A 25,079-nucleotide genomic window follows, 5' to 3' on the forward strand; every position below is an offset into this window, starting at 1 on the left:
GCTGCTGAAGATAGGCAGTTAGGAACAGACTGCTTTCTGGGGTCATTTTGTGCCTTGACAAGAGGTGCAACATTTCTTCCCTATGCAAAAAGAGCACAGCACAGGACAGGCATTTCTGGCTCAGACAACTCATAACCTTTGACCAGGGTAGGGAGAGAGAGCCCCAAGACAAGAGCTGGCAGGTCTTTCCCTAGGTGCAACAAGTACTAAGTATGTAACTAACTTACTGCATGCTGGTCCCTGAGAATACTGGGCTCAAAGAGGAGTCTGGGGGTAACCACTACCCAGCATCACCAGCCCCAGCATGGCATACCTGCAGGAGGGGACCAGGAAGCTGGCAGACAAGCAAGATGTTCAAGAGGCCTCCTTAGAAGCCAGTCAGGGCCACACAGTCTCCAGCACTCAGCATGAGAAGTTTCCAGTTCTTGGCTGCAGATTTGCTGTTTAAATCAATTCACCCACGTTGTCTCTCTCCTCTTCCCAACCCCAGCCTTGCCTTTGGAACTGGGCCAATGTTCATGTAATACATTTAAAAGGTGCAGAGAAGCTGACTCTACACTTCCTACCCAACAGACCCGTATTCTTTCTAGATCAAGTCCAGTTGTGGCTGCCCAGTGGATCCCCAGGGTACCACTCAATGGGGCCCTGTATGCAGGCCTGGGTGTCTAACTCCTCCCTATCCTTGGCCCCCATTGGCAGCCTCAGCCTGCAGTGGACTGCGCCAAGCCCACACCCAGTTCTCTCTGCAGGAAGAATAAGAAGCTGTTCTGTCTACACTCCTGTTACTCGGACACTGAAGCCAGAGAGGACTCCAGCAGCAAAGGTGACCAGGAGGTGAGAAAGCCACTGACAGGACCCAAGAGAAAACCTGCTTTTTTCTTTCCTCGGAGGGTGAGGGGTGACAGGGATAGAATGGGAACTGAGCTTTAAGAATTTTTTTTTTTAAGAGACCTTTGGGGACATTTGGTGGCATTTCAGAGCTGCTGATTAGGCTGCCTTTACTGTTTCCTTGTGACTGCGGCTGACACTGACTATGCAGTGTCTGTGTTACAGCGGGGGGATTGTCTTTGGTTTTGTTTTCATTAAACCAGGGAAACCTTAGGCCATAGTTAGAACTTCAGAATGACTGCCGATGTTTTTGGAGATGGCGCACAGTGCGTCTTCTCTGAGTCCTAAGGGAAGGATTTCCTTTCCTGGAATAGGGTTACCCCAAATCTCCAACCGCAGCTCCCCTTTCTTCATGGCAACTTTTCCCGGGGTCCCTGGAGCACCCCTGTGAGCTTTTCCAGTTTTCCTATTCGAAACGCCAAGAGCTACATCTCCAGACACTGCTCAAAAAAGAAAAATCCAAAGCAGTTGAAACTTTTCAAATCATTATGAATTGGGACAGAGAGATGAAGGTTTGGGGGTGGCTCCTGACTTTCCTGTCATCCCTCCTGGGGAAGGGTGGTCTCTGTGGGGACCCCTCACCTTACAGGCAGTGCCATCCCAAGAAGCTCCAGCCCTGTGTTTCTTTATAAAGACTCATCCGTTTGTCTTAGAAGGCAGACAACAAACCAATGCTTCCTTAGTTGAAAGAATAGGGAGATTTTTGAATTTTTAATATAGTCATGAAAAAATAAATTTTTATTTATTTATTTATTTTTTGCCTATGGGATATGGTGTTTCACCATTTACTTTTAAGTCTTAGTCCTTATCCACAAAAAGATCATTTAGCTCTCCCTCCCCCAGCCGTTAGGACTTTGAGCAGTATCAGTATGACACAGAATCTCTGAAGACTTTTTTTTTAAATCAATAACTGTGCTGGGTATGAGCCAACCCTTGGGAGAGTAGAGACAAGGAGATCATTATTTAGAAGAGAATCTGGGGACAGTGAGACCCCCATCTCAATCTAAAAAGGAAAAAGGGCAGATAATTCTGTGCCTGTCCTTCCCTCCCCTCTCCTCCCTCCCCTCCCCATGGGACTAAACATATTTTCTTTCATAAAAAAAAAAGACAAACAAAAACAGTAACCGGGGCTGTTGAGATGGTTCAGTCCAGCATCCACATGGAATTACTGACTGTAATTCCAGTTCCCAGTGATCTAACACCTTCTTCTGGCCTCTGCGGGCACCAGGCATGCACGCTACAGAGACATACCTGTAGGCAAAACACCCAGACACATAGGATTTTCTTTTAGCTAAAAGACCAACAGTAACTAAAAACTCAAGTTAAGAGACTAAGAGAGAATGTTACATTTTGTCTATCTGGGTTGTTCTTCTTATATGAGGTACTTCAGGTGTCTTTGGAAAACATGAACAAACCAAAGAACCAGAGAGCCAATACAGGGCGAAAACCTTCGTTTCTTTTGGGAGATCCTTAATAAAAATGTAAAAAGCTACGAAAGTTGTATTCTAAAATGTAACATGTTCAACATGGAAATGACTTTTGAACCTTTGTTTAATTATGACAGTGCAGGTTCTGGTTTAAGGATCAGAACTCGAGGCTAGGAGCTGCCAAATGTCTCTGCCTAAGAGGCTGGTTTCTAAAATGATCCCAGAGCCACCCTTAATGGCTTAATGTTAATGAAGTTCCTCAGATAATCGAGCGGCCCTCCCTGAATCCCCGGGCTGTGGCTGTGGCATCAGGTGCCCACTGCAAAGGCTGTTTGCTTCTCTCAGGCATGCATGCCTGTTCACAAAGAAGCTGCTGTACTCTGAGGCCAGGCCAATGAAGCAAGCACAGAACTCAGGGCTGGGCCTCCGTCGCCCTGTCAGGATGCCAGGAGAACCATATGACCTTGGAGTACGTGTTTCTGCAAGGTCACTTCACTGGTAGTTTTCAAAAACTTGGTACAGGAATTTTACAGTCTTTATTTTTTATATATATATTTTTGGTTTGTCCCCCATCCCCCCCCAAAAAAACCTCACTCATATTTTATTTATACATCTTAAACTAATATATTAATTCAAATGAAAATAAGCTCTTTGTTAGGGTTTTTATTACTAAGATGAACACCATAACCAAAAAGCAAGTTGGGGAGGAAGGGCCATTCAGCTTTGGCGTCCACATCACAGATCATCATCATAGGGATTCAGGACAGGAACTCAAGCAGGGCAGGATCCCGAGGGCAGGAGCTGGTGATGCAGAGGCCATGGAGGGATGCTGCTTACTGGCTTGCTCAGCCTGCTTTCTTATAGAACCCAGGACCACCAGCCCAGGGATGGCACCACCCACAATGGGCTCAGCCCTCCCTCATCGATCACTACTGAAGAAAATGCTCTATAGCTGGATCTTATGAGGGCGTTTTTCTTAATTGAGGTTCCTGTCTCTGAGAAAGGGCTTTAGCTTGTGCCAAGCTGATATAAAACTAGCCAGAACATTCTTAATCTTGTTCCTCAGAATCTTTTGGAAGTACCTGCATTTTTCCTCCTAACCCCTGATATTATTGCTGTATGAGGAAGCTGTTACTGCATTTTAAAAATGGTTCACTGATAGTGATGTGTGTGTGTGTGTGTGTGCGTGTGTACAGGTAGATATTTACTTGTTACTAGTCATCTTAGTGTCTTTCTTAAATCCATCAGCTGATGGTATATCCTGGAGACCTCTGGGATTGGGAATAGCCACCAGGAAGACCCGGAGTCATTCCCTAATGCTTTGCATTAGCATCTTTGCTAGTTTCTCATTGGCCAAACCCAACCAGAAACCAATGGTCTTGGAAACTTCGCTCTGTAGCCTATGGGGACATAGAAGGGACAGGGTGGGCCTGGGCAAAAGAGGATGAACCCTGGTCAGCGTGGATCCCAGGATGCCTCTCCCTGGTAGGCCTCTCTACCCCTCATCTGAGCTGAGGCCTGAGAACAACGTATTAAGCTCTCCAAAGAACAGGGTAGAAAACATGAAAACGTATCCTTCCTCTGCAGCTCCCGGGATGTCCGAGCTGGAGAAGGCCATGGTTGCCCTCATTGATGTCTTCCACCAGTACTCCGGGCGAGAGGGTGACAAGCACAAGCTGAAGAAGTCAGAACTGAAGGAGCTTATCAACAACGAGCTCTCTCACTTCCTGGAGGTAAGAGACCATCTCTGAGCTGCACTAGAAATGGTCCTTATGTCTGCTCCTGTCTCTGTATCCAGACCCTGGGTTGCTTCTGGATATTAGTTTGAATGGCTAAGCCCTTGGAGTATGAGCTCAGAGGGGCTGTTTCTATCCCTTGAATCTAAGGATCCATGGGTGAGGGCAGCAGAAGAGAATTGTAAGCCACTCACAAGTGACACTTAGGATACGTCAGCACGCATCTGTAGTCCTTGTACTTCAAAGGTGGAAGCAGGAAGCCAGCCTGGGCCATCTCTTAAAACAGAACAAGGCCGGTGAGAACGCTTAGCAGGCAAACGCACCTGCCACCAAGCCTGATGAGCTGAGTTTGACTGCTGGGATCTACACGGCAAGACCAATTCCATGTGTGTACCATGGTGTGAGAGTACGTAGGCATGTACACTCACACACACACAGACACACACACAGACACTTTTTTTTCAAAGCATGAGAAGTTTCGGGGAGGGGAAGAAATCTTTTCGCTTTGTCTAGCTGTCTGGTACTTCCTACAAAGAAATATCAGAGATTAAATAAACATTTAATGATCACTCAATAATTCAATATTTGAGATACAGGGACTCACAAAGCACCCAACCTAGCATGCCCACGAGTGAATACTTGCCCGAGGGGAGGAAGGGCTCCCGAGAGCATATGACATCAGGGCCTAAATTTAGTTTGGAGTCCACTTAGGGAGTTGCAGAAGAGTTCCTGGCAAGCTGCTCGTCTTTGGGCAGTTAATATTCTGGTAGTGAAAACACTCACTTCCTTACCCACTGTCTCCTCTGCCCTTGAATCAGTTTATTAGCGTTTCTACTGCCTACAAACCAAGTGCTCCCGTGGAGGTGAACTGTGATCCAACTGCCACCCAGTGCTCCCTTGGTCCCCTAAACCAAGGCTCACAGCACGCCTTGAACGATATGGGAACGCTGGTGGCATACAATGAATGTGTCCTGTCACAGAGAGCGCCCTTGGGTCACAGAAGTAGCCAACCACACAGACAGAGGAAAACCAGTCAGCGTTGGGTCAAGTGCCAAGCCTGGGTGTGGCACAGCCATGTCACATGGTAACAGGAAACCACTCTCCAAGTTAACTGGGCATGTTGATACTGACTGACTGGATGTCTGGCTGAGGTTGTCCTTTCTCCCATGCAGGCAAATTAATTGATGTGTAGGAAGGCAGCGGGCTTGTGGGCTTCTGGAGAAAATTTCCAGTGGGACTTGGGGATTAACTCCTCAGGCACTCAGATACCGGGCGACAGGAACTCTGTATGCAGGGGCAGTTGTCGTCCCATGCCCTCTGCCTTTTGACTTAACAGAAGAGTCGGAATCTCATCTTCCAAGAGGACTATACAGGGGTGAGGTGGGCGTGTCAGGCTCTTCACATTTAGTGAAATCCCAGTTGATAACAGTTTAAGATATTTGCTACACCTATGATTTTATAACAGGAAAAAATTAGCCAGTAACGGCACATCTATAAATGATAACTCATGTACGATATCAAAGTACCGTGCATGTTTGCTGGCCTGGTTCAACAAGAGCACTGGAGAACAATCAACTTGAAGGAGGGAAGGCTTATTGACTTATTTGGTTGGTTTTTGTTTTCTAATACAGGGTTTCTCTGCATAGCCCTGGCTGTCCTAGAACTCACTCTGTAGAGCAGGCTGGCCTCGAAGTCAGAGATCCACCTGCCTCTGCCTCCTGAGTGCTGGGATTAGAGGTGTGCGCCACCACGGCCTGGCTCCTAATTTCGGTGCACAGGTGTCAGGATCCACTGTTTGGGGGGCCTTTGAGGCAGACCACCCCAATGAGGACAAAGAAACAAAGGAAGGGGCGTGGCTCAGTGATGCAGCTTCCTCCCACTTTGCCTGCCTCCGAAGGTTCTATCATCTCCCTGTGATACCACAGATTAGCACCAAGTCTCCTACACATCAGCCTCTGGAGGCCATGTAGGTTCGAAATCAAAGCACCTATGTTGCAACTGGGAGAACTACACTGCTCCCACCTATCATTTGGGAGATGTTTAAAAGCCCCAGTGAGACCCTGGGAATCACCATCTTTTACACGGGAATCTTTGAAGCAGTTGGCTTGCCCACAGTGCTCTCCTGTCAGGGAGGTGGGGGGAGGTGTTGACTGAAACAGTCTGTACTGAAAACCTAAGCTCAGAGCCTGTACTCTTCCCACGGGTGTCTTGGGGCCCACAACTGCTGGGGCATCCGTTAGGAGCTGGACCGTTCACATGCTTTGTGCATCAGTTAGTAGGAGCAGTCCTACCATTCACCTGGCTCTGACATCAGAACTGTCAGGGAAAAAGCCAACGGCACCTAGGAAGTTACTCATGAAGAAAAAGAATAAACAGCGGCTCTGACACACCACCCCCAAGTGTCATTTTAGTGAATGCTAGGATCCACGAGACTCCCAAACACAGACGCTCAGGAGCGGGAGTTCATTTCTCTCACGTCACTGGCCCAGGCTGTCTGTTACTTCTTCATCTTTCCCCTGTTCTGAAGTAATCCAGGTCGCACCAGACCTAAGGAAAGAGGAGAACAGACTGCTTGCTCCCCACGTCCCTGTGGCTGACTGTCCCTGTGCACAGAAGGCTGTCAGGATGTCTCATTTCCTGTATTGGGACTGCTTCTGACGCAAATCGATCGGCCTGGTACTTTTAATAGCACTCTGACGGCTCCGTCTTATATCTAGAAAGATCACCCCCGCTCTCTCTTTTTCTCTCTTAGGAAATCAAGGAGCAGGAAGTGGTGGACAAAGTGATGGAGACGCTGGACGAAGATGGGGATGGGGAGTGTGACTTCCAGGAGTTCATGGCCTTCGTCGCCATGGTGACCACGGCCTGCCATGAGTTCTTTGAACATGAGTGAGACCAAAAAAAAAAAAAAAAAAAAAAAAAGTAGCTGAGCTGTTTCTGCAACAGACATGAGGGTCACAAGAGGAGGCACAGCAAAGGCTCATGGGCTCGAAGGAGCTGAGCTCTCTAGACACACATAACTAATTAGGAAGCTTGGTTTGCTTTGGGGATGAAACCCCAACCCCCTTCCCAGGGGCTGCTTTAAGTTAGCACATCATGATTTCTGCTAGGCTAGGCATTCCCGTGAGCTGACTGGTCCCAGGAACTGTTGGTAAGGGTCACTTAGGGGATGAGATCAACGCTCTGTTGATAAAACACGTGTTGCTGACCACCATGCCCCTGTAGAAGAGTCACCTGTAAGAATCAAGGCAGACTACCAACAGTACTTCCGTCAGTCAGCTTTCTTAGATGTATGCTTCCCATACATCTACAGACCCACAGCTGGATCTGCTGCCACCCGAAGAGGTTGCTCATCCTTACACCTGCTTGCCATCTGCCTGAGCAAATGATGCTCCAGAAAGTAGACAGACTGATCGCCTACACCCTTCCCCAGCTCAGAGGAGCACAGCCACACTTAAGTCTCTTCTTCCACAGTGTGCAGTGATTCGTTACTAAGTAAATATTTAATGCCAACAGTTCTAACTGGGGAAACAATTAGATCTCACAAACTAAGTATGAACATTCTAACTCAGGACCGAGAATCAAAATTCTGCTCGGCAGACTTCTCCTTTCAGGATGATCGCTTTGTTCCTGGAGGACAGAGGAGGGGAATGGCCAGAGTCTTTTTCTAGTTAGTTGTATCTTCCTTGCTCCCTCTGCTGTCCATAATGTGAGTGGCTGCGGAAGTTGAGATTCACAGGACGAGCTGATGGGGAATTAAGGGTCTCTGAGGTGTGTCCTTTAGCTGCTGGGAGCCATGTCTGACCTGCTGGTGCCTAGGGCCTGCTTAGCCCTTGGTGAGGCTGAGAGTCGAGGACTGTGGGAAGCTGGACTTGAGGCTTTCTAACTTGCATATTCAAATAGCGACGTTTTAAATAATCCAAGTTACATTTAAATAAAAACTGCATTGCAAATATTAAAAAGCCATTCTAGGAGAATTCTAAATTACCCTTACCCATCTCTATTTTGTTTTGTTTTGTTTTGTTTTCAGAGAAGAGACTTAGAAGTTCATTAAGTCAACTGAACAATGCCTTCGCATAAAATAAAAGCATTGTGAAAATTCTCCATCACCACTGAAGAAGAAATAAATATAAAGTACTTGTGAGACAGGAACAAGGACTAAAAGTCCCTAAAGAAAGACTGCCCAGACCTCAGCCCACCCTCAGGCAGAGCCCAAGGGTAGGTGAGAGAGACAGCTAGAACTGCCGGAGGCTCTACGATGTTCAAAGGCTGCACAGAACCAGACAACCCCTGACTAGAGAGTAGGATGTGACTCTTGCTGGCCATTTTCTGGCCTGGCTGGGTCACATGTTAGCTTCCTTGCTACTGTGACAGAATTCCTGACTTAACTGAAGAGGAATAAATATTTGCTTAGCTCATGCTTTCGGAGCTAAGCTCACTAAAGGGCAGGACCTAGAGCCCTGCCCATTTCCAGCAAATACAGTATCACTGACAGGTGGGTGGTTCGTCATAGAGGGAAGAGCACGGGGGAGGAGCTCACACTGCATCAGATAGGAAGTAGACTGGACAGGACAGAAGACTGGTACACCTTCCAAGGCATGCCCCAGCCACCTACTCCTTCTAGTTAGCCCTCCTGGAGGCCAAGGGGCATACCACACAAAGCTGTGGAAAATACTGAGTTTTTACAGGAGAGCACTGAGGACCAGGAGTAGTATACTGGGCTGGAGGCACATAGTAGGTACTTTGGGATACCTGAGCTAACAAGACAGAAGGGGGGGGGGCTATCCACAGGGGATCCTGATGTCCTTTTGTCCCCAGCCTCATGCCACAGTTTGACACACAGTCAGGCCATCTGCCTTTCCAAGCCTCCTGAAGCTCTGTAGGAAGGCAGATGTGGTGACTGACAGGAGGTTGCTGCCCATGAGCCTGGAGTTCTACCTGAATTTCAGGCCAACGAAAGTTCTCATGCTACACATCACCCACCCACCAGTGATACTGTATTTGCTGGGCGTGGGCAGGGCTCTAGGTTCTGCCCTCCGGTGAGCAGTGCTTCATGTCCCAGAGGCTCCTGAGCCAACCCTGCTGAGAAGCTGCACTCTCAGCCTGGCCCTCTCTGTGGAGAAGCTCAGAGGTGGCCAGGCCTCTGCAGGAGTCCTGAAATCTGCTCCAGGAGCAGCTCAGGGAGGAAGTGCTAGCCTTTCACCACAGGTGTCCAAGAGGAGAACAAGAGAGGAGAGTTGAGCCCCTTGCCCAGCCTGGTGACCCTGTTAGAGGGGTAGTAACCAGTGCTGCTGGTGGCTGGGGCTGGGGCTGTGACCTCTCCCCTGTGGCCCTTCTGTGGGGTAATGGCTATCCAGGCACCACGGCCATCACAAACTCTGACCTACCCATGCTACAGGCAGAGCTGAGGCTAGGCAGACATGCCACTGTGGAAATCAAAGTAGGTACCAGGGAGGTGACTCACCGCAGGGAGGCGGTGCTGGCCCAGCAGCCCAGGAAGGGCTGCATGCAGCCCTGCACAACTTACAATGTCATCATTAAGACATGTAAAGAATGTATGTAACGGATGCAAACATTTGTGTAATTTATTAAGTACAAAAGCAGATTATAAAAGAAGTATATGGTCCTAATTTTGTTTTAAAAAATTTTAAAGGCTAAAAATTCCTGAGTTCTTAGCAACCCTAAGACTGCTATTACTTGTAAGTCGGACTGTAGGAGATTTTAAGTTTCCTTTCCAACACATAAGTGTGTCATCTAGATTTCATACGATAAGCATAATTGTGTTTATACTTCTGAAAGAAATAATGCGTAATAAAATACATCCTGTTTTGGGAAACTTTTAAAAACCCTTTCACACATTTCAAAATGCAGAATTACAAAGTCAATAGCTTTTATTAACATGATATAAAAAAATTAGTGTGATATACAGAATTCCCAGAGAGTAACCTTAAAACATTTTAATATGATTCTTAAAATCTTAACTTACCAGATACGTTCTTACTGCCACTGAGTTTTCAGTACAAAAGTTTACAGGTGCTGTCTGATATAAAATGACAACGTTGAGACAGTGGGTAGGTAGTTCGGGTCCCTTCACAGCCATCTACCTCGAACCCTACCAGTCTGCCACTAGACTCTGAGGCCAATAAGTTACATGGAGTCTGTACATAGTTATAACAGGATTATTACAATTCCAGTATGTTTTAACATACTACCCCACAGTTTGATACCAGGAGCAACAGGGCTCTGCCACGTCCTGTTTCCTGACGTGAGACATGAGAGTAGAACCAGTCAGCTGAACTCGCTGAAGCACGTGTCCAGGCTAACTCTAGAAAAAAAATCTAGCTGTCTCTGTGAAGTAGATATGATTCATAAATGTCTCCATCCTTCCAAGTCCCTAAACCCCGCCAACTTGATAACATTAATCTTTGATTAGTTATATAAAAATAATCTTAGATTCATGCTTGACTTCAAACTCTTATAAGTATCTAAAAGATTTTACATTCTCTTTTCTGACGTAAGTACAATATTAGATCACTCGGATTTCAAGTTTGGATAAAATGAACTAAAAATGGTTTGGCCAAGTTTTATAGGCACATAACTCAAATGCAAAGCCAAGAGGCTGCAGCTATGTCCACCCTAGACAGACAAACTCCCATGGCGGCTCAGCTGTGTAAGAGGCCTGGCTAGCACAATGAGAAGACTGTAGGCTGCCACTCATGTGTCCAGATCTGCTCATAAAAATAACTCAGTGTGCTTCGTGAGAGGATGAATACTGTGATCTCATGAGAACTTGCAGTTTAACGTCACTATGTTACAGGCTACAAAAGTGATTTTAAATCAAATGCTGGTTTATCTTTCTGAAACAGGATCTAACTAAACAGTCCAAAATGGCACTTGCTGAGCATTAGTGACGACACACACAGACGAGCAGGCACACCTGCTTCAGTAATCACACTGGACAAAGGAGGCTGTGCGGCTGCATGGAGCCTGGGCTGTGGGCATGGAGAATGGGGCGGCTCTTTCCATCCGCCTTCCTGGGCAGGCTTGGCTCAAAAGTTCTCTCCAGCATAGACCTTACATATATGCTTGTTATTACAAGTGGGAATAAATAATCAGGAAATTATATATATTTAGAAATCAGGAATAATTTCTTTTAGCCTAAAAAAAGTGCAAGTTTGCAGTATAGCGGAGAACAGCCACAGTGTAACACCAGGCCTCCCCTCCCCTCCCCTTCCCTTCCCTTCCCGCCTCTTCCCCTTGTGTTTTGGTAGGTACACTTGGCAGATCCAAAACACTGCTTTAGCCGGTTCGGAGGATGTTCTAACATGACATTCAGGACACTGCTGAGAGGAGCTGTGAGACCCCTCCCCCCAGGGCGGGAACCCTGCAGCTAGCTTTGCCCCACACCTCTGCTGGTTCCTACAGCCAGCTCTGTCCAGCTGGGCTCACATATTGTAGGCCACGTAGATGGGGTCCAGCTGGTCAGCCAGGAAGCCATCTCGCAGGTGCATGCGTTGCTTCTCGCCCCGAGAGTTGATGGGGATCACTCCGGGATCCACGATGACCACCACGCCCACCACAAGGTAGTGCTCCTCCAGCACGACGTTGGTCACCAGGGCCACCAGGTCCAGGGCGTCCTGCTCCAGCCCATCCAGCTCCACCACCACCACCAGCAGGTTGGTCCAGGTGAACACGGCACTGGAGGGGAACACACAGTCATGGAGACCGGCGGGCAGCGCGTGGGGCGAGCGAGCAGATGCTTGACAAACATCCCAGAGGCAGCAAAGGCACCTGCTTATGCTATTAGCACAGTGCTGCTACTTAGCACCATAACTTCAAAGCCCAGCTAACTCTATCTTATAGGGATATCTGCTATAACGTTCTTGATAAGAACAATAAGCACTTCTGTTAAAAGCTGTGCTTGTCCCAGGGCAAGCTCCTGACAGAGTGAAGAGATCTCGGCTCGCCATGGTTTAAATGAGAAAACCACAACATTTACACTAGAAATGCTCCAGGATGGGAACAGTGTCAGTCTCCTGTTTTACCTGGAGGCTGGAGACGACTGTGTGATTTAAACCTGACCGGAAAAAGAAAAAGATGGAGAGGCACTCTCTGGTACTGTTTGTAGAGAAATGTATTGTAGAATAGGTAGCTTGGGTCCTAAGTTCTGGGAGTGAGACAGGGCAATCCAGCTCACCGGGGGCTGTAACTGTGTGGTCCTGTGCTCATGCTAGAACAGTGCCGGGTGCTGCCCTGTGTGCAGTGCTCAAGCCCAGGGCGGGGCTCACGGACAGCACAGGAGAGCCCTCCCTCGGCTCTTACCACTCTGCAATGCTCCTGTGTGCACGGATCACGGAGGTTTCTATGTCGATGGGGTGATACCGCATGCCTCTCAGTTCTAGCGTTTCATCCAGAGACCCAACGACATACAGTGCATCATGGCGCTCTGTGAACATGGGTATGTACATGCTCAGGAAGTGAGTCACACAGTGAGTCTGCCAGCCCTTTGTGTATGAGCGCCACAGTTGTCCTTTGCCACAGGGAGACTGAGTGGGCTGGTGGAGATGCCAAAAACTCAGTCTTACCTCTGCATTGGTCAACAACCTCAGTGGTTACAGCAGGATATGCTAATATGTTTTCAAATTATTTTCAGCTACAGAACGTTGCAGTGACCGTAGGCTACAAAAGTTCTGACTTGAGCTGTTAGGCCTGGAGGGCCAGCCTTTTGGGAAATGATCACAGTTTGGCTTCACTGGGGTAGAAAGGGTACCACACATGATTTTAGAACCATGCAGAGCACACCATGCTGATTAAAAAAAAATGCAGTTCCTCAGACGGCTACATCACTTGGGAGGAGCCTCACAGCTCATGACCAATAGCCGCCATCCCTCTCAGCATCTCCTCACAGAGGTCAAGAGTGGACCGTGAGGGCAGCACCAGGAGGAGGGACAGTACCACCCAGAGAAGTGTTACTGGAGCCTGCTCTTCACCCCACATTGAGCAACACAAGTCACCGCCGGTGGGGGACAATATGAGGTTACTGAGGGCTCCCCAAGCCTAGGGGCAAGGCCCACAGGCTACAGCAACCAAGCCCCCAGCCCCTGCAGTGCTGAGGCTAGCCCTTCAACGAGGGGTTCTTACCTCCACTGGCATCTGTCAGCTCTGTCCTGCGAAGGAAGCCAAGGTAGCCAGTCCTTGCCCAAATGGTCTGGGTGTCTCCAAAGCTCAGCCGGGCACTGAAGTGGTCAGCATGAAGTGTTTCCTCCCCATAGACTGTGTAGTACCCAGTGGCATTGTGGGGACTGCTCACCCAGATCTAGGGGGCAGGGGTAGTCAAGAGGACAAGCAGACTACTGAGTGCTGATTCTGACCTTCATAGTCTTTGGCCCAAGATGACCTCAAGATTACACCCAAAGGGTGGCATTTCCAGGATCTTATTTTCTGAACTAAATACAACTACACAGAGAGTAAACACAACCATGACTAATTACTATTATTCTTTCATTTTCTTCTTCCTTCTTCTCCCTTCTTCCTTCTTCCTCCTCCTTTTAAACAAGGTCTTGCTATATAGCTCAGGTGGCATCCAGTTTATAATCCTCAACCTCATATACATGTATATGTATATGCATGGTTATGTATATGCATACACACACACATATATATCTATATACCTATATATATGGGTGTATATCACCATGCCTAGCATAATCTCTTCTAAAACAAATTGTTCCTTTTTTTCCAGGAATTACCGGTATCTGTATGGTTCTGTCTGTCTGGATATGCTTCCACTTCCACATATCAAGTGACAGTGAGAGAAAACAGGGAAGTCTGGTGTTCGTAACAGAGTCAGGTTAAAGTACACTCTGTGTAGAGAACACGTAAGTGCTCTCTCACTCCAGCCTAAACAGTGTAAACAACACACTGGTGCCCACGACGCCCCTGCGTACCTGTGCCCATGTGCATTCCTGCAGGATGCTCATATGACTTGATATGCATCCATGGATAGACCAAAGACGACAGGTGTGTGCCCCTAGACCTCAACAGTGTCAGGGGGCCCACCCAGAACCCACTGAGCTGCCCACACCAACAATGTCACACAGCAACTTCCAAAAGAGAAGCAGAGAGGGGCAGCTACGATGAAGAGCAGTCTCCTATTCAGCTCAGACCTCCCAAGTCCTGTTGGTACTTCCCCTGCGGCTCCTCGCCCTTCCCTGCTTAGTGCCTGTGAATAAGAGGCCTTACCTGCCCATTATCCATGTGAGGAGCCCTGTCTTCCCACTGTACACAAATGAGGGACCCTCTCCCCCTGGCCCCCACAACTTGCTCACTACTGTGAATGAAGGGCCTTACCTGCCTCGCCTGTTCCTGAGGGTCCAACCTGCCCACACCCCATGGTGAAGTACCCCACCTATCCAGCGCCCATGAATGACAGACCTACTTTCCCACTGTCTGTGAGAGGCTCCACCTACCCACTCTTTGTGGGTGAGGGACAGTGCCTGTTCACTGCCCATGAGTGAGTGGTACATCTACCTGTTACCTGGAAGTGAGAGGCTCTCCACCCGCCCCCCACTGCAGCTACCCATGAGTAAGGTATCCTGATCACCCAATGCCTATGACAGGCCTTGGGTACCACAACTGACTCATATATAGCTGAGTTTTGGGGACACCAAGGATCCTGAACCTGAAACAAAGTCCTGTGTAGTCTTGAACCTGGGGCCAGTGTTTGATTGCCATTGGGTCTGTGACCTTGGCTCTGATGTCAAGTCAATTTTTAAGGAGTGTCTGACCAGTTCTGTCCAAAGCAGGAGTGGCTGATGGGTCCATGTAACTCCCCTGGCAAACCAATGCCCTCAGAACTTTGTTGGAGGGTGACCCAGGGAGAGGCCTCTTTCCCCACATACTCTTTCCCCCCCTACTTCCTAGCAGGGCCAGAGAGTTCAGGAGAGGTAGGGAGAGATCACTTATCAGATTCTTAAAATGTGGAAGTGGGAAAGCACTAAGAACACTTGCTGTTCTTCCAGAGGACCTGAGTCTGGCTCCCAGCACTTCCTCAGGTGGCTCACAATCACCTGTAGCTCCAGCTCTGGGAAAGACCCCAGCCTCTAGCATCCACAGACCCCTGCACTTGTGTGCTCACAGAACAAACTCATACAGACTGTAAAGAATAATAGAAATAAATTTTTAAAAAGACATATGAAGTCCCAAAAGGCTTAGAACTCCTGAATTCTAAGGGGATTCTGAAAGGAGGAGCGGGAAGCCAGGGTCCAGAAGGCCCTTGTTCTTCTGGGTCAAGCCCCAGCCTCAGGCAGCACTCACCTCACCCAGGTGTGAGTCTCCGAGGGGCCCTTTGGTCTCAGTGTGAGCAATGATGACCTTCACTCCCGGGAGGATCTGGAAGGGGGAAAGCTGCTCAGGCCCTGGTGACCTGGTGGTGCTGGCTAGACCCACGTCTCACACACTCGTCCCTATCTGCCACTGCGGAGCTGACTACAGATCAGGGGTTTAGACGCTGTTCTAATTTTTATCTGAATTTTAAAAGAAGGGACACTATCAGAAATATGTTGTGAAACTGAACAAAAACAGTCCAATTCCTGAAAGCAGGCACTGTATTCTTTACTGGGCGAGCATCTGGGATCCTCCACCATTCCTACAGGGGTTTCTCCCTGCGGAACACAATCCTTCCCAGGTTGTTCTCACCAGCAGCTACCAGCGAAAAGTCCTGCCCCTGTGAGCTCGCTCTTCTGCACTAACTCAGGCAGCAGAGCCGCCATGTGCCCTGCTCAGCTTACCACATTCAGTCTAGGGGCCCTCTCTGGGCTTGGGTCAGATCACCCTGCTTCTCAAGTGTGGCCACACGCTCTGTGCCCCAGTGTCCCCATGAATAACACAGAAGATGATAACGTGGACCTCAGAAAATGGAGAAGGAGCTGCAGGAACACATGAAATAATAACGGGTGCCAGGTATCTCCTAGCTCTACCCTGCCGAGCTGCTCTGCTCCTGGCACACAGATGGAGCCTCTACTCTCTCCCTCCGTGGTCCACCTAAATAAACCCTGAGAGCAAAGGACTCAGAACACAATTCCATCCGGCCTACGTTACTCCTGCAAAGCAGTGTGTAAAAATAACCATGGTGCAGCCATATAAGGACAAGGCAGGTACAGGTATAAACGGGACTCCTAAAGGATGGAAAACATGTCAAATGGCTATCTCTGATTACCTCCTTGTCTCCTAAAAAGCTAAGGCCTGGGCAGTAGCCAGTGAGGTCTGCAGTGGCCAAACTCCAGTTCTTGCCTCTGGGGCTAAAGCGCACAGCCCTGGGAGCCTCTGATAATCCTGGATGTAGCGAGGCTGCCATGAAGTTAGGCTCACAGCACATGCCCACTCCACTGTATGCCTCGCCCCGCCCACTCATCCTTCTCTGACCGCTCCTTGCTTCCAAGGATGCTGGTCTCCCAGGCTTTGCTCTGTGACAGTGGCTCACATTTCTATTTGGCATTCTTGGGCAAATTTAGCCCCTCACAACTGTCTGGAGGTTTCTGGGACCTTACTAGGTAGGCCAAGGCTTACTTTGATGGCAAATGTCTGGGTGTGCCCTGGTGGGGCCTGTTCTCTACTATCACCCTGGATTAGAGAACACCTTCTTCTCATCTTCAGTCTGGGATCAGAGCTGCCCTTTGTGACTGCAAGTGTGAGGGCCGTTGATTCATCCATAGCCTACCCACCCCACCCCTTGGCAGTGTCTGTAAAGAGGCAGTCTCTTCTCGCTTCTATATTTGGGTTCTACAGCTCCGGGCTCTATGCTCTGAGTATTCAAAGACCTAATCTCACAACTCTAGGCTTCAGTGGCCCAGCCCAGTCCCCACATATTCACTAGGAGTGTGCACCCCAGCACTGTCCACACCACAGGTTATAGCAGTCCAACTTCTACCTTTCCAGACTCCATCAATGGTAGACTATGCGGAGAACCCCGTTCCACCAGACGAACTCTAAAAAATGGACAAAGAGAAAAGTTCAGAATAAAATTTACTCCGTAGTAATTTCTAAAGAGGCAAACCACACGTGTTCAAGTGAGCCCACAATGTCATTTCCTGGGTCTAAGTGCCCCTGCCCTGGCTAGCACCATTACCACACAGGATGCTGGAGATACAGTTTAGGCAAACCCAGCTTGTAGCCCTTAGTCAGAGGATGGGAGAACCATGCAGACAGGGCGGGAACAGTACCTGTCATGGCGCAGTGCCCGCATGTCCACGTAGACGGTCGTGGGGTCTGGGCCTGTTGTGCCCTGGAGGGAAAACAATAGAGGACCTTCTTTCAGAATTCTCATGCTCTGCTCAGTTTCACAAGCGTGGCTGTGTGGCAGCTGCTCCCAGGCCATCTGTGACACCCAGAAAAGGAGCTGTGTGTCTTGCATTCAGTCTGCACAAGGGCTCATGGTCCCCACCCTAGGCAGAGTTGATGCTGTCCATCCAAACATCTACTTGGCCAGATGATCCTGAGCAAAACTATCAGTGAATGAAACATCAATCCTAGAATTTTTATGTCAGCTCTGTAAGTTTCTGTGCCTGCTGGCCTCTGCTGCCCTGACACAACAGTGCTGACTGGGACACTTCCACCCAGCGTCAAGCCAGGGCCTGGCATCTCACTAAGTCCACTGAGGACTGAGCCCTACAGACACTCAGCTGAGCCAGACAACTCGAGCGTCACCCTGTGTGGGCAGCATGTACTAGTGTGTCACTCAGCAGAGTTTATTATGATTACACATGTTTAGCTGTGTTTGCGTGCACACCCACATGCCTAGAGCTCTTTTCCTCTGCTATGTGGGTCCCAGTGAGTGGCATCGGGTCAGGCTCAACAGCAATCTCCTTCACCTGCGAACCATCTCACTGGCCTGGTATTGCTGTTTTATTGACAAGGGACATCAAACTTAATGGATACCCTGATCAACAGCATTCTCTGAAGATTCTAGACAGTATAACCTCTCTCCAACCTCTGAAAAACTTTACATTTGGTTACAAAGGAGCTTTTGTAAAGTCAAATAATTCTCATTGTGAATAAACTAAGACAGCAAGAGAAACATGTATTCTGGAATCCACCAGAAGAGCACATGGACTCATAGAAGCAGGGGTCGGGGTGGGGTGCTGGAACGGGGAGGACAGACATGGAGACACTAGCAAGGTTGAGGGCTAGGGAAAGGTCCTACCTGCTCAGCTAGTTTTCCCAGCCTGTTGGGCTGACAGAGGCCAGGGCGGCCAGCAGAGGGAGACAGGGAGGAAATAGCACAGGAAACAAACAGAAGGCCACAGGCCACATGAGAAACACGCGAGAGAAGAAGGCATCACTGTATCTTAAAGAGCAAACACAGACCTGTCATTACAGTCGTTAGAGTTCTGCCGTTGCACACGGCACTCACATCCTGACACAAGGTGATGCCCTTCCATGTATGGAGGTGGGACATTTTCAGAGTTAGAATCAGGTCTCTCTTAACTCAGTCACCAACTTGGCCTATCAGGCACAGTGGGAACATCAACCTAGTATAGTACCCTCTAATCTCTCCTGGCTACTCAGTCATCGGAGACTTAAAACAGTACAGAGCCTTTTTGAGGCTAAGGGGACACAGGATGACTGACACCTTTGAGACAGGTATAGATTCTGGATCCAAGACCTGTCCTGCACATGAAGCCACCAAGAAGACAGGGTACATGCCAAGCACTGCTCTGGGATCCCAGAAAGGGCACTTTGTGCTGTTTTCGGCATTTGCTATGTCAGCTATCTGATCAACATTTAAGCTATGCTGAGAAAGAAGCGAAGTAGAGACTACTATAAAAACCAGAAAACAAGGACAACTACTAAAAGAGCCTGTGATGCTCACATCAGTTCTAAAATATTTGTATCCCATACAAATTATCTTCCTGATTAGGGAACTTGCTATGTAAACACGGCTGGGCTCAGACAGAGATCCACCTGCCTTTGCCTCCTGAGTGCTAGGTTTAAAGGTGTGAGCCACCACCCACAGATTACTATCGATTTCTTTAAAAAGCACGTTCAATCTTGCTTTTAAAAGTTAGCTGCCTATGACGGTTAACTTAGAGATGCTCATAGGTACAATAGCCACTGCTCAAAACCAAACTTCCTTCCTATCTAAATATTCTGTTCATCAGAACGAACAGAACATCTTTCTAAACAAAGCCCTCGTAGTCATCAAGGCTGAATGGCTATGTGGGAAGGTAACACCCACAGCTCCAAGGTGGAGCAAGAGGTAGAGCTACCTAGTGGCTAACTGGTGAGTGACTCCTACCAGTCTACAAAGGCGTTACTCTCTGGTATAGGTGCAGGTGACCTTGGGTACAGCCAACTTACCTGGAGGCAGATAGCTACATTGACCCTGCACCCAAAGGTGGTGCTCACAGCACGAGCAGGGAGGCCCAGGTCTTTGAACAGCTTGGAGAATGACTGTGTTAACGAGATCCGGGGCCGCTCCTCAGCCACTACCATGCATGTGCGCACACACGACAGGTTCACCCCCTTCATCTGCAGAAGAGCAAGAAGTTGTTCCACAGCACACACATCTGGGGCCCTCAGCGCTGACTGTCTAAGGGAAGGGCATCTGTGGGATGCCCATGAGGTCTAGCTGTAGATCTGAGTACATGAAGGCAGGTTTGAACACAAACTGCTTCCTCCAGTTCTGCAATCATCTGGGGAATCCTAAACACAGAAGCACTGCTGAATAAGTGCCCTTACATTTATGGCCACCCCTGCCCTGCCCCCTTAGATACCCTCCTTTCTGATTAGGGTCCAGCGCTTGACAGAGACGCATAGGCTTGGAAGAACCCGCGGCTGTACAGGCTCGCTTTGCACTTACCCTAAGGGCGCCTGTCTGAGCACCCAGGCCCTTGGTGCACATTTCCATCACTGAGTAGGAACAGAAGGTAACTCGGGCCTTGTACTGGCTGACGGCAGACAGCCAGAGGGACACGTTGCTCTCCAGCTCCAGTGGGGGAACGAGCACTGACTGGTGCCCAGAGTAGACGCTGTGGGGAGAGAGGCGATTGGAAAGGGGCACGGGCACAAGCTGCACACACCGGCTCCTTCCTGACACAGACTGTTTCTCTGGCCAAAACAGGCACCGGGGTGTTCAGAGGGCCACTGGGAGTTAGCAGAAAGACACTGTGGGCGGGGTGCCGGCCTCCACCCACACCTTCAGGAGCATCCTTGGGGACTATGTATGGAAGAGGTCTCTTAATTACAGAGGAAGCATCTTAGCATTAGAAAGAACCACAAGGTTCTTCCCAACCACTAATAACGGATAGTGTTTGTATTTATTGGAAAATATTTTTCTTTTCCTTTTTATTATTATGTGCACATGTGCACATGCATGTGCAGTGTGTGTGTGTGTGTGTGTGTGTGTGTGCATGTGGCAGTCAGGAGACAACTTCATAGAGTCCTTTTATTTTCATGTGGATTCCATAGCAAAGTAGATGTCTTTACCTTGTTGCGTCCCCTTCTCTCTCCCTTCCCCTCCCTCCCTCCCTCCCTTCCCATCCTCCCCTCCCTCCCTCTTATCCTTTCTTTCTCTCTCCCTCTCTTTCTCTCTCCCTCTCTCTCTCTCTTACTTTCTTTCTTTCTTTCTCTTTCTGTCTCTCTCTCTCTCTCTCTCTCTCTCTCTCTCTCTCTCTCTCTCTTTCTTTCTTAACAAGGTTTCATCTCAGTACATAGGCCTGGCTGGCCTCAAACTCAGAGGTCCTCTGAATCTCAAGTGCTGTGATTAAAGGCATGTCTTACCATGCCTGGCAATTTTTATTCTTTTATTAAATTAAAACCCAGATTCTAACCACCTAATCCCCAAACAGACCCCCCCCCCCCGCCCATACTTCTAGTCCTCCTTGCTACTCAGAAAGCCATAGAAGAGTCTTAAATTCTGAGGAACCACACAAGCCACCCAGGCCCCAGGTACCCTAACCCTAACCCTAACTCACCTGCACAGACACCACAGTGCAAACCCGAGGCCACAGTAAGGGTCCAGGCAGATGGCGATCTGCCGTGAGGGGTACAGCTCACACTGAAGCTTTATGGAACGGCACAAGGCACTTGTGGCTGCGTGCGACATCTGTAGGAGTGAAGAAAAGGCTTGCTCAGGGATGTGGAGGAAGCAAGGTCAGAGACCACGTCTGCTATGCACTGTGGTTGGCTGGGCATGGGGCTCCACATTACCACACAACAAATTACTTTCTAAGAAGATGCTTGGCTCATACCCCCATAGGCCTGAATAGTACCCACGGCAGTAAAGCATTCTACCCGCACTATACAAATGATTTATTTGTTTTATTTATATGTATGAATTTATGTACAACACGTGCATGACTGGTGTTCATGGAGGCCAGAAGAGGGTATGGAATACCCTGGAATTGGGATTCTGTGGTTGTGGGCCTCCTGAAATGGATGCCAGGAACCTAGGTCCTCCCTCTGCAAAAGCAGAGAGTGCTCTTAACCCTCTCATGCATGCCACTGTAAGTGTCCTCTTAATTCACATTAAGTAAACTCAGCAAAGTCACCTCAATTGAGAGACCAGACATTTCCATATACAGCAAAAGATACAACCTGGAGCTTCATCAACATTTAACATATATTTAAAAAAACCAAACCAAACCAAACGTGATAATGTTGCTTTGTGCTTTGCACAAGAAGCATCGCTTAAAGTTACAGCCCACATCCTTCCCAACAGCAGCCTTGCTCCTGCCCGTTCCCTCAGGGTTCCCGTGAGGTTAGAGGTAATGGGCGCTCTGAGGTTAGAGCGAATGGGTGCTCGGAGGTCCTACCTTAACTCCAGCTAAGATCCCTGTCGTTGACACACTGAAGTCCAAGTACGCGAGCACGTCTGGGGAGGGCGGTCTGAAAATGCTAGCCACCTTCTTTTTTGGAATGTCATCTGTTAAACAGAAGATACCAGTGGCAAATGTCACACAGCCTGCACAAGGTAGAAGCTTCAACTTCCCCAGGCAAGAAATAGGCATGATCTGAGTCCTGAGACAGATCTGTCACAGAAGTCAGGCTACCAGCGGGCAGGAGGTGTATGCAGTTTACATGTGGGATGGTTCACTCTTTCAGGAGTGATCTGTGGTGCAGGCTTGCCACATCTATTCTGTGGGCCTGGAGGCAACAGGAAGAGTCCCTTCGCTGTTGATCGGAAAGGTCAGTGCTCAGCATATGCTGATATCGCAGAGGCTGCGGCAGAGCCACAAATGGGTGCAGGTTCAACAAGAGCCAACTGAGCTCGAGACTGAAAGACTCTGCCCAGCTGGAGCTCACAGCCTGACCCTTGGCCAGTGTCAGCTGCCCAGTACTAGTTCTTTATGCCTGCCGCGGTATCAGCTATTAGTCTCTGGTTTCCACATAAAACAGAACTTCAGATGTAAGGGTATGACATAAAAGGAGAGGTTCCTGCTGTTCCCAAGCCAGCACTCGGTCCCTGGCGGTACCGGGCTCCGCTAGGTGGAGCAGTCTATATCTGCAGAGCTGTTCTCAGCCACCGTGCTGTCTCAAGCAGGGGCACAGCTTCTTCTCAGCTGAGCCAAAGGCATCTCAGGGGCACGATATCACTTACCCGAGAGAGTGATGGGGACTCTGGGGGTGGGCATAGTTTTCACAAATGACAGGTAAGAGGCAGTAAAGAATAGGATTTCAGTCCCCCACACAAGTATGGAGACTGCTGATGGTGGGCACAGAGTGGAGAAGACCCCACATCCTGGCCAGGGGTCAGCCGTGTAAGCTGCAGTGGTACCTAATGGCCCTCCAACAGTGTACTGCTCTACCAGGTAAACCCGAGAACCCCTCTCACCATCTACACACCTGATCTATTTATCCAAACAGTCATTGCTTTCAATGTTATTTTGTTATGTATTTATGTATTATGTATGTATTTATCTGTGCACTATATACGTGTAGAGGTCAGAAGAGGGCACTGGCTCCCTGAGTACTGGAGTTATAAGCCTCCATATGGGTTCTGGGAGTCACATCCAGTCCTCTGCAAGAGCAACAAGTACTCTTAACCACCGAGTCGTCTCTTTTGCATATCAACAACATAACTCCAGCAGCAGCAAGCCTACAGGAAAGAAAGCAAGAGTCTGCCCTTGCAGGGGTGGCTGCTGGAGACACATACCTGTATCTAGGATGGTTGGCCAGGTCCTGACATCTACAGCGGCAGCTGCCTCTTTGGACTTGAGCAGCCGTGTGATGGCCTGTGTGCTGAGGACACACGCAGATTTGCTGACCTATATCACATGGAAGCAAGAGCCGGAGTAAGCAGTGAGGCTAGCCCATCATCTCCATACAACCCTGCAGAGACCGTTCGTGATAAGCACCAGGACTTCCCACCCCAGAGGACAGGCATGGCCTGCCAGGAGGGTGAGCATACCTCTACAATCATCTTCACAGTGGGCAATGTTGTGCCAAGGTTCTGGGGGTGTGGGGGTCGCACAGTGACAGGCACACAGCCACAGTACAGGCAGCCATAGAATGCAGCAATAAGATCCACCCCTGGGGAGACAGGGCACATGTTCAACGCTGGGCTCCCGAGTGTAGGTAGATAACTTCAGGCCCGAGGAGGACAACTTAGAACATTTGTCCACGGAGAGAAAAGGGACAAGCGAGCATGGTATCTTTTTAATACGGTGTGGCTAACTCCAAATGATAGGTGTTTACCAAACCTGGCACTATAATATGCGCAGGAAGGGGGCATCTCCTGCACCCTAGGAGGGGGTCTCAGGAGGGGGCCACGGGATGTGGAGCTAGGGACACACCAGATGCTCACATACTGCAGCAGGAAGATTCTTGCACTGTGCAGTAGACCTTTGTCCCATCAGACCCAGGAGCTAGCAGGGCTGGACAAGTCTGTCTATAGAGACCTCAGGGGGGCCTCCTCAGGGGACATCCTCAGAGACTAACTACTTGCAGTGGGCATCCTCCGGCCTCCACACCAAGGGGAGTCATTCCTTCAGACACCTACAAAGCCTTCTGACAGTCTATGTTAAAACATGTTAAATGCACTAGAAAATGATACTAACAGAAACTATAACTTTTAAAATATCAGACAGACATTCTCAGGATACAGATGCAGTGTGACAAAGCAGAAGACAAGACGGTCTTAAGGAAAAAAGTCAGGAATGACATTTACAACTCTGAGAGGGAAGAGAGCTAAGGGAAGAGGAAATGTCAGTTACTAAAGACAGAGAGAGAGAGAGACAGAGAGAGAGACAGAGAGTCAGAGAGACAGAGACAGAGACAGACAGAGACAGAGGCAGAGACGGGAGGAACCAAGGTTCAGGAGGAAAAGCAGGGGCGAGAAGCACATTGGGAAGAGGGTCACTGGAGAAGGCTTCTTGAATTAAGACAGAAGACTTTTGTGTCAGGAGGACAGTATGATGGAGGAGCCAAGCTGTAGCGGAAGGGCATCTGCCGCAGCCCTAGGGAAAAAGGGGAGACAGAGTCTTGCCCAGCCTGTGCAAGCTCCTGGGTTCACTTCTCAGCATCATGAGAAAGTGGCTGGGGTATGAGTAAGCACACACCAAACACTTCAGCTTGTCCTTTAAAATGTCGCCAAGGTACCATCGTAATTATTAGAGAATTCTGCGTGTCATTTGGAGTACCAAAAATGTGTGTAGTAACAGGACATGCCACTCTGCCTAGGTCCTAGAGCAGGGATCTCAACCTGTGGGTCGGGACCCCTCTGGGGAGGGGGACCTGAATGACCCCTTCACAGGGGTCACATATCAGACCTCCTGCATATCATATATTTACATTTCAACTCATAACAGGAGTAGAATTATAATTATAAAATAGCAACGAAATAATTTTATGGTTGGGGTCACCACAACTAAGGAACTGTATTAAAGGGGTCACAGCGTTAGGAAGGTTGAGAGTCACTGTCCTGGAGAGTCTGGGATTTTAGAGTGAGAAGAGGTTTAGTAAAACCCCACAGTTTGAATTTAAGTTGAAGGGACAGTGTGAACCAGGAGCTCTCTAAAGGACACAACTG

The 25,079-nt window shown here is 48.8% G+C and overlaps 2 protein-coding genes across 5 annotated transcripts in view; one reads left to right on the forward strand and one right to left on the reverse strand.

The window, feature by feature from the left end:
• The first annotated feature begins 711 nt into the window (after positions 1-711).
• S100b (S100 protein, beta polypeptide, neural) lies at positions 712-8,195 on the forward strand. The gene is made up of 3 exons (NM_009115.3): positions 712-834; positions 3,903-4,048; positions 6,804-8,195. Exons 2-3 carry the CDS (start codon positions 3,911-3,913, stop codon positions 6,942-6,944), a joined length of 279 nt encoding a protein of 92 aa, NP_033141.1. The 5' UTR covers positions 712-834; positions 3,903-3,910; the 3' UTR covers positions 6,945-8,195.
• Positions 8,196-9,909: 1,714 nt separating this feature from the next.
• Dip2a (disco interacting protein 2 homolog A) overlaps positions 9,910-25,079 on the reverse strand; it is an 82,327-nt gene continuing 67,157 nt past the window's right edge. For 2 of the 4 annotated variants that reach the window (XM_006513939.4, XM_006513940.4), the window contains 13 exons: positions 23,460-23,581; positions 23,205-23,316; positions 21,865-21,974; positions 21,025-21,155; positions 19,911-20,079; positions 19,409-19,579; positions 18,252-18,281; positions 17,272-17,333; positions 16,980-17,037; positions 15,368-15,442; positions 13,193-13,367; positions 12,374-12,497; positions 9,910-11,749 (listed from right to left, as the gene is read on the reverse strand). In XM_006513939.4, coding sequence (XP_006514002.1) covers positions 11,497-11,749; positions 12,374-12,497; positions 13,193-13,367; positions 15,368-15,442; positions 16,980-17,037; positions 17,272-17,333; positions 18,252-18,281; positions 19,409-19,579; positions 19,911-20,079; positions 21,025-21,155; positions 21,865-21,974; positions 23,205-23,316; positions 23,460-23,581 — 1,592 coding nt within the window. In that variant the 3' untranslated portion in view covers positions 9,910-11,496. The remainder of the gene's footprint in view (positions 11,750-12,373; positions 12,498-13,192; positions 13,368-15,367; positions 15,443-16,979; positions 17,038-17,271; positions 17,334-18,251; positions 18,282-19,408; positions 19,580-19,910; positions 20,080-21,024; positions 21,156-21,864; positions 21,975-23,204; positions 23,317-23,459; positions 23,582-25,079) is intronic. The other 2 variants (XM_006513941.4, NM_001081419.2) reach the window with 2 other exon arrangements.

The sequence above is a fragment of the Mus musculus genome, chromosome 10, assembly GCF_000001635.26.
Source record: "Mus musculus strain C57BL/6J chromosome 10, GRCm38.p6 C57BL/6J".
Lineage (NCBI taxonomy): Eukaryota > Metazoa > Chordata > Mammalia > Rodentia > Muridae > Mus > Mus musculus.

Coding starts and splice junctions, on each gene's coding strand:
- S100b (NM_009115.3), top strand. CDS start 3,911: ATGTCCGAGCTGGAGAAGGCCATGGTTGCCCTCATTGATGTCTTCCAC. Junction 4,049..6,803: donor AGCTCTCTCACTTCCTGGAG/GTAAGAGACCAT, acceptor TTTCTCTCTTAG/GAAATCAAGGAGCAGGAAGT.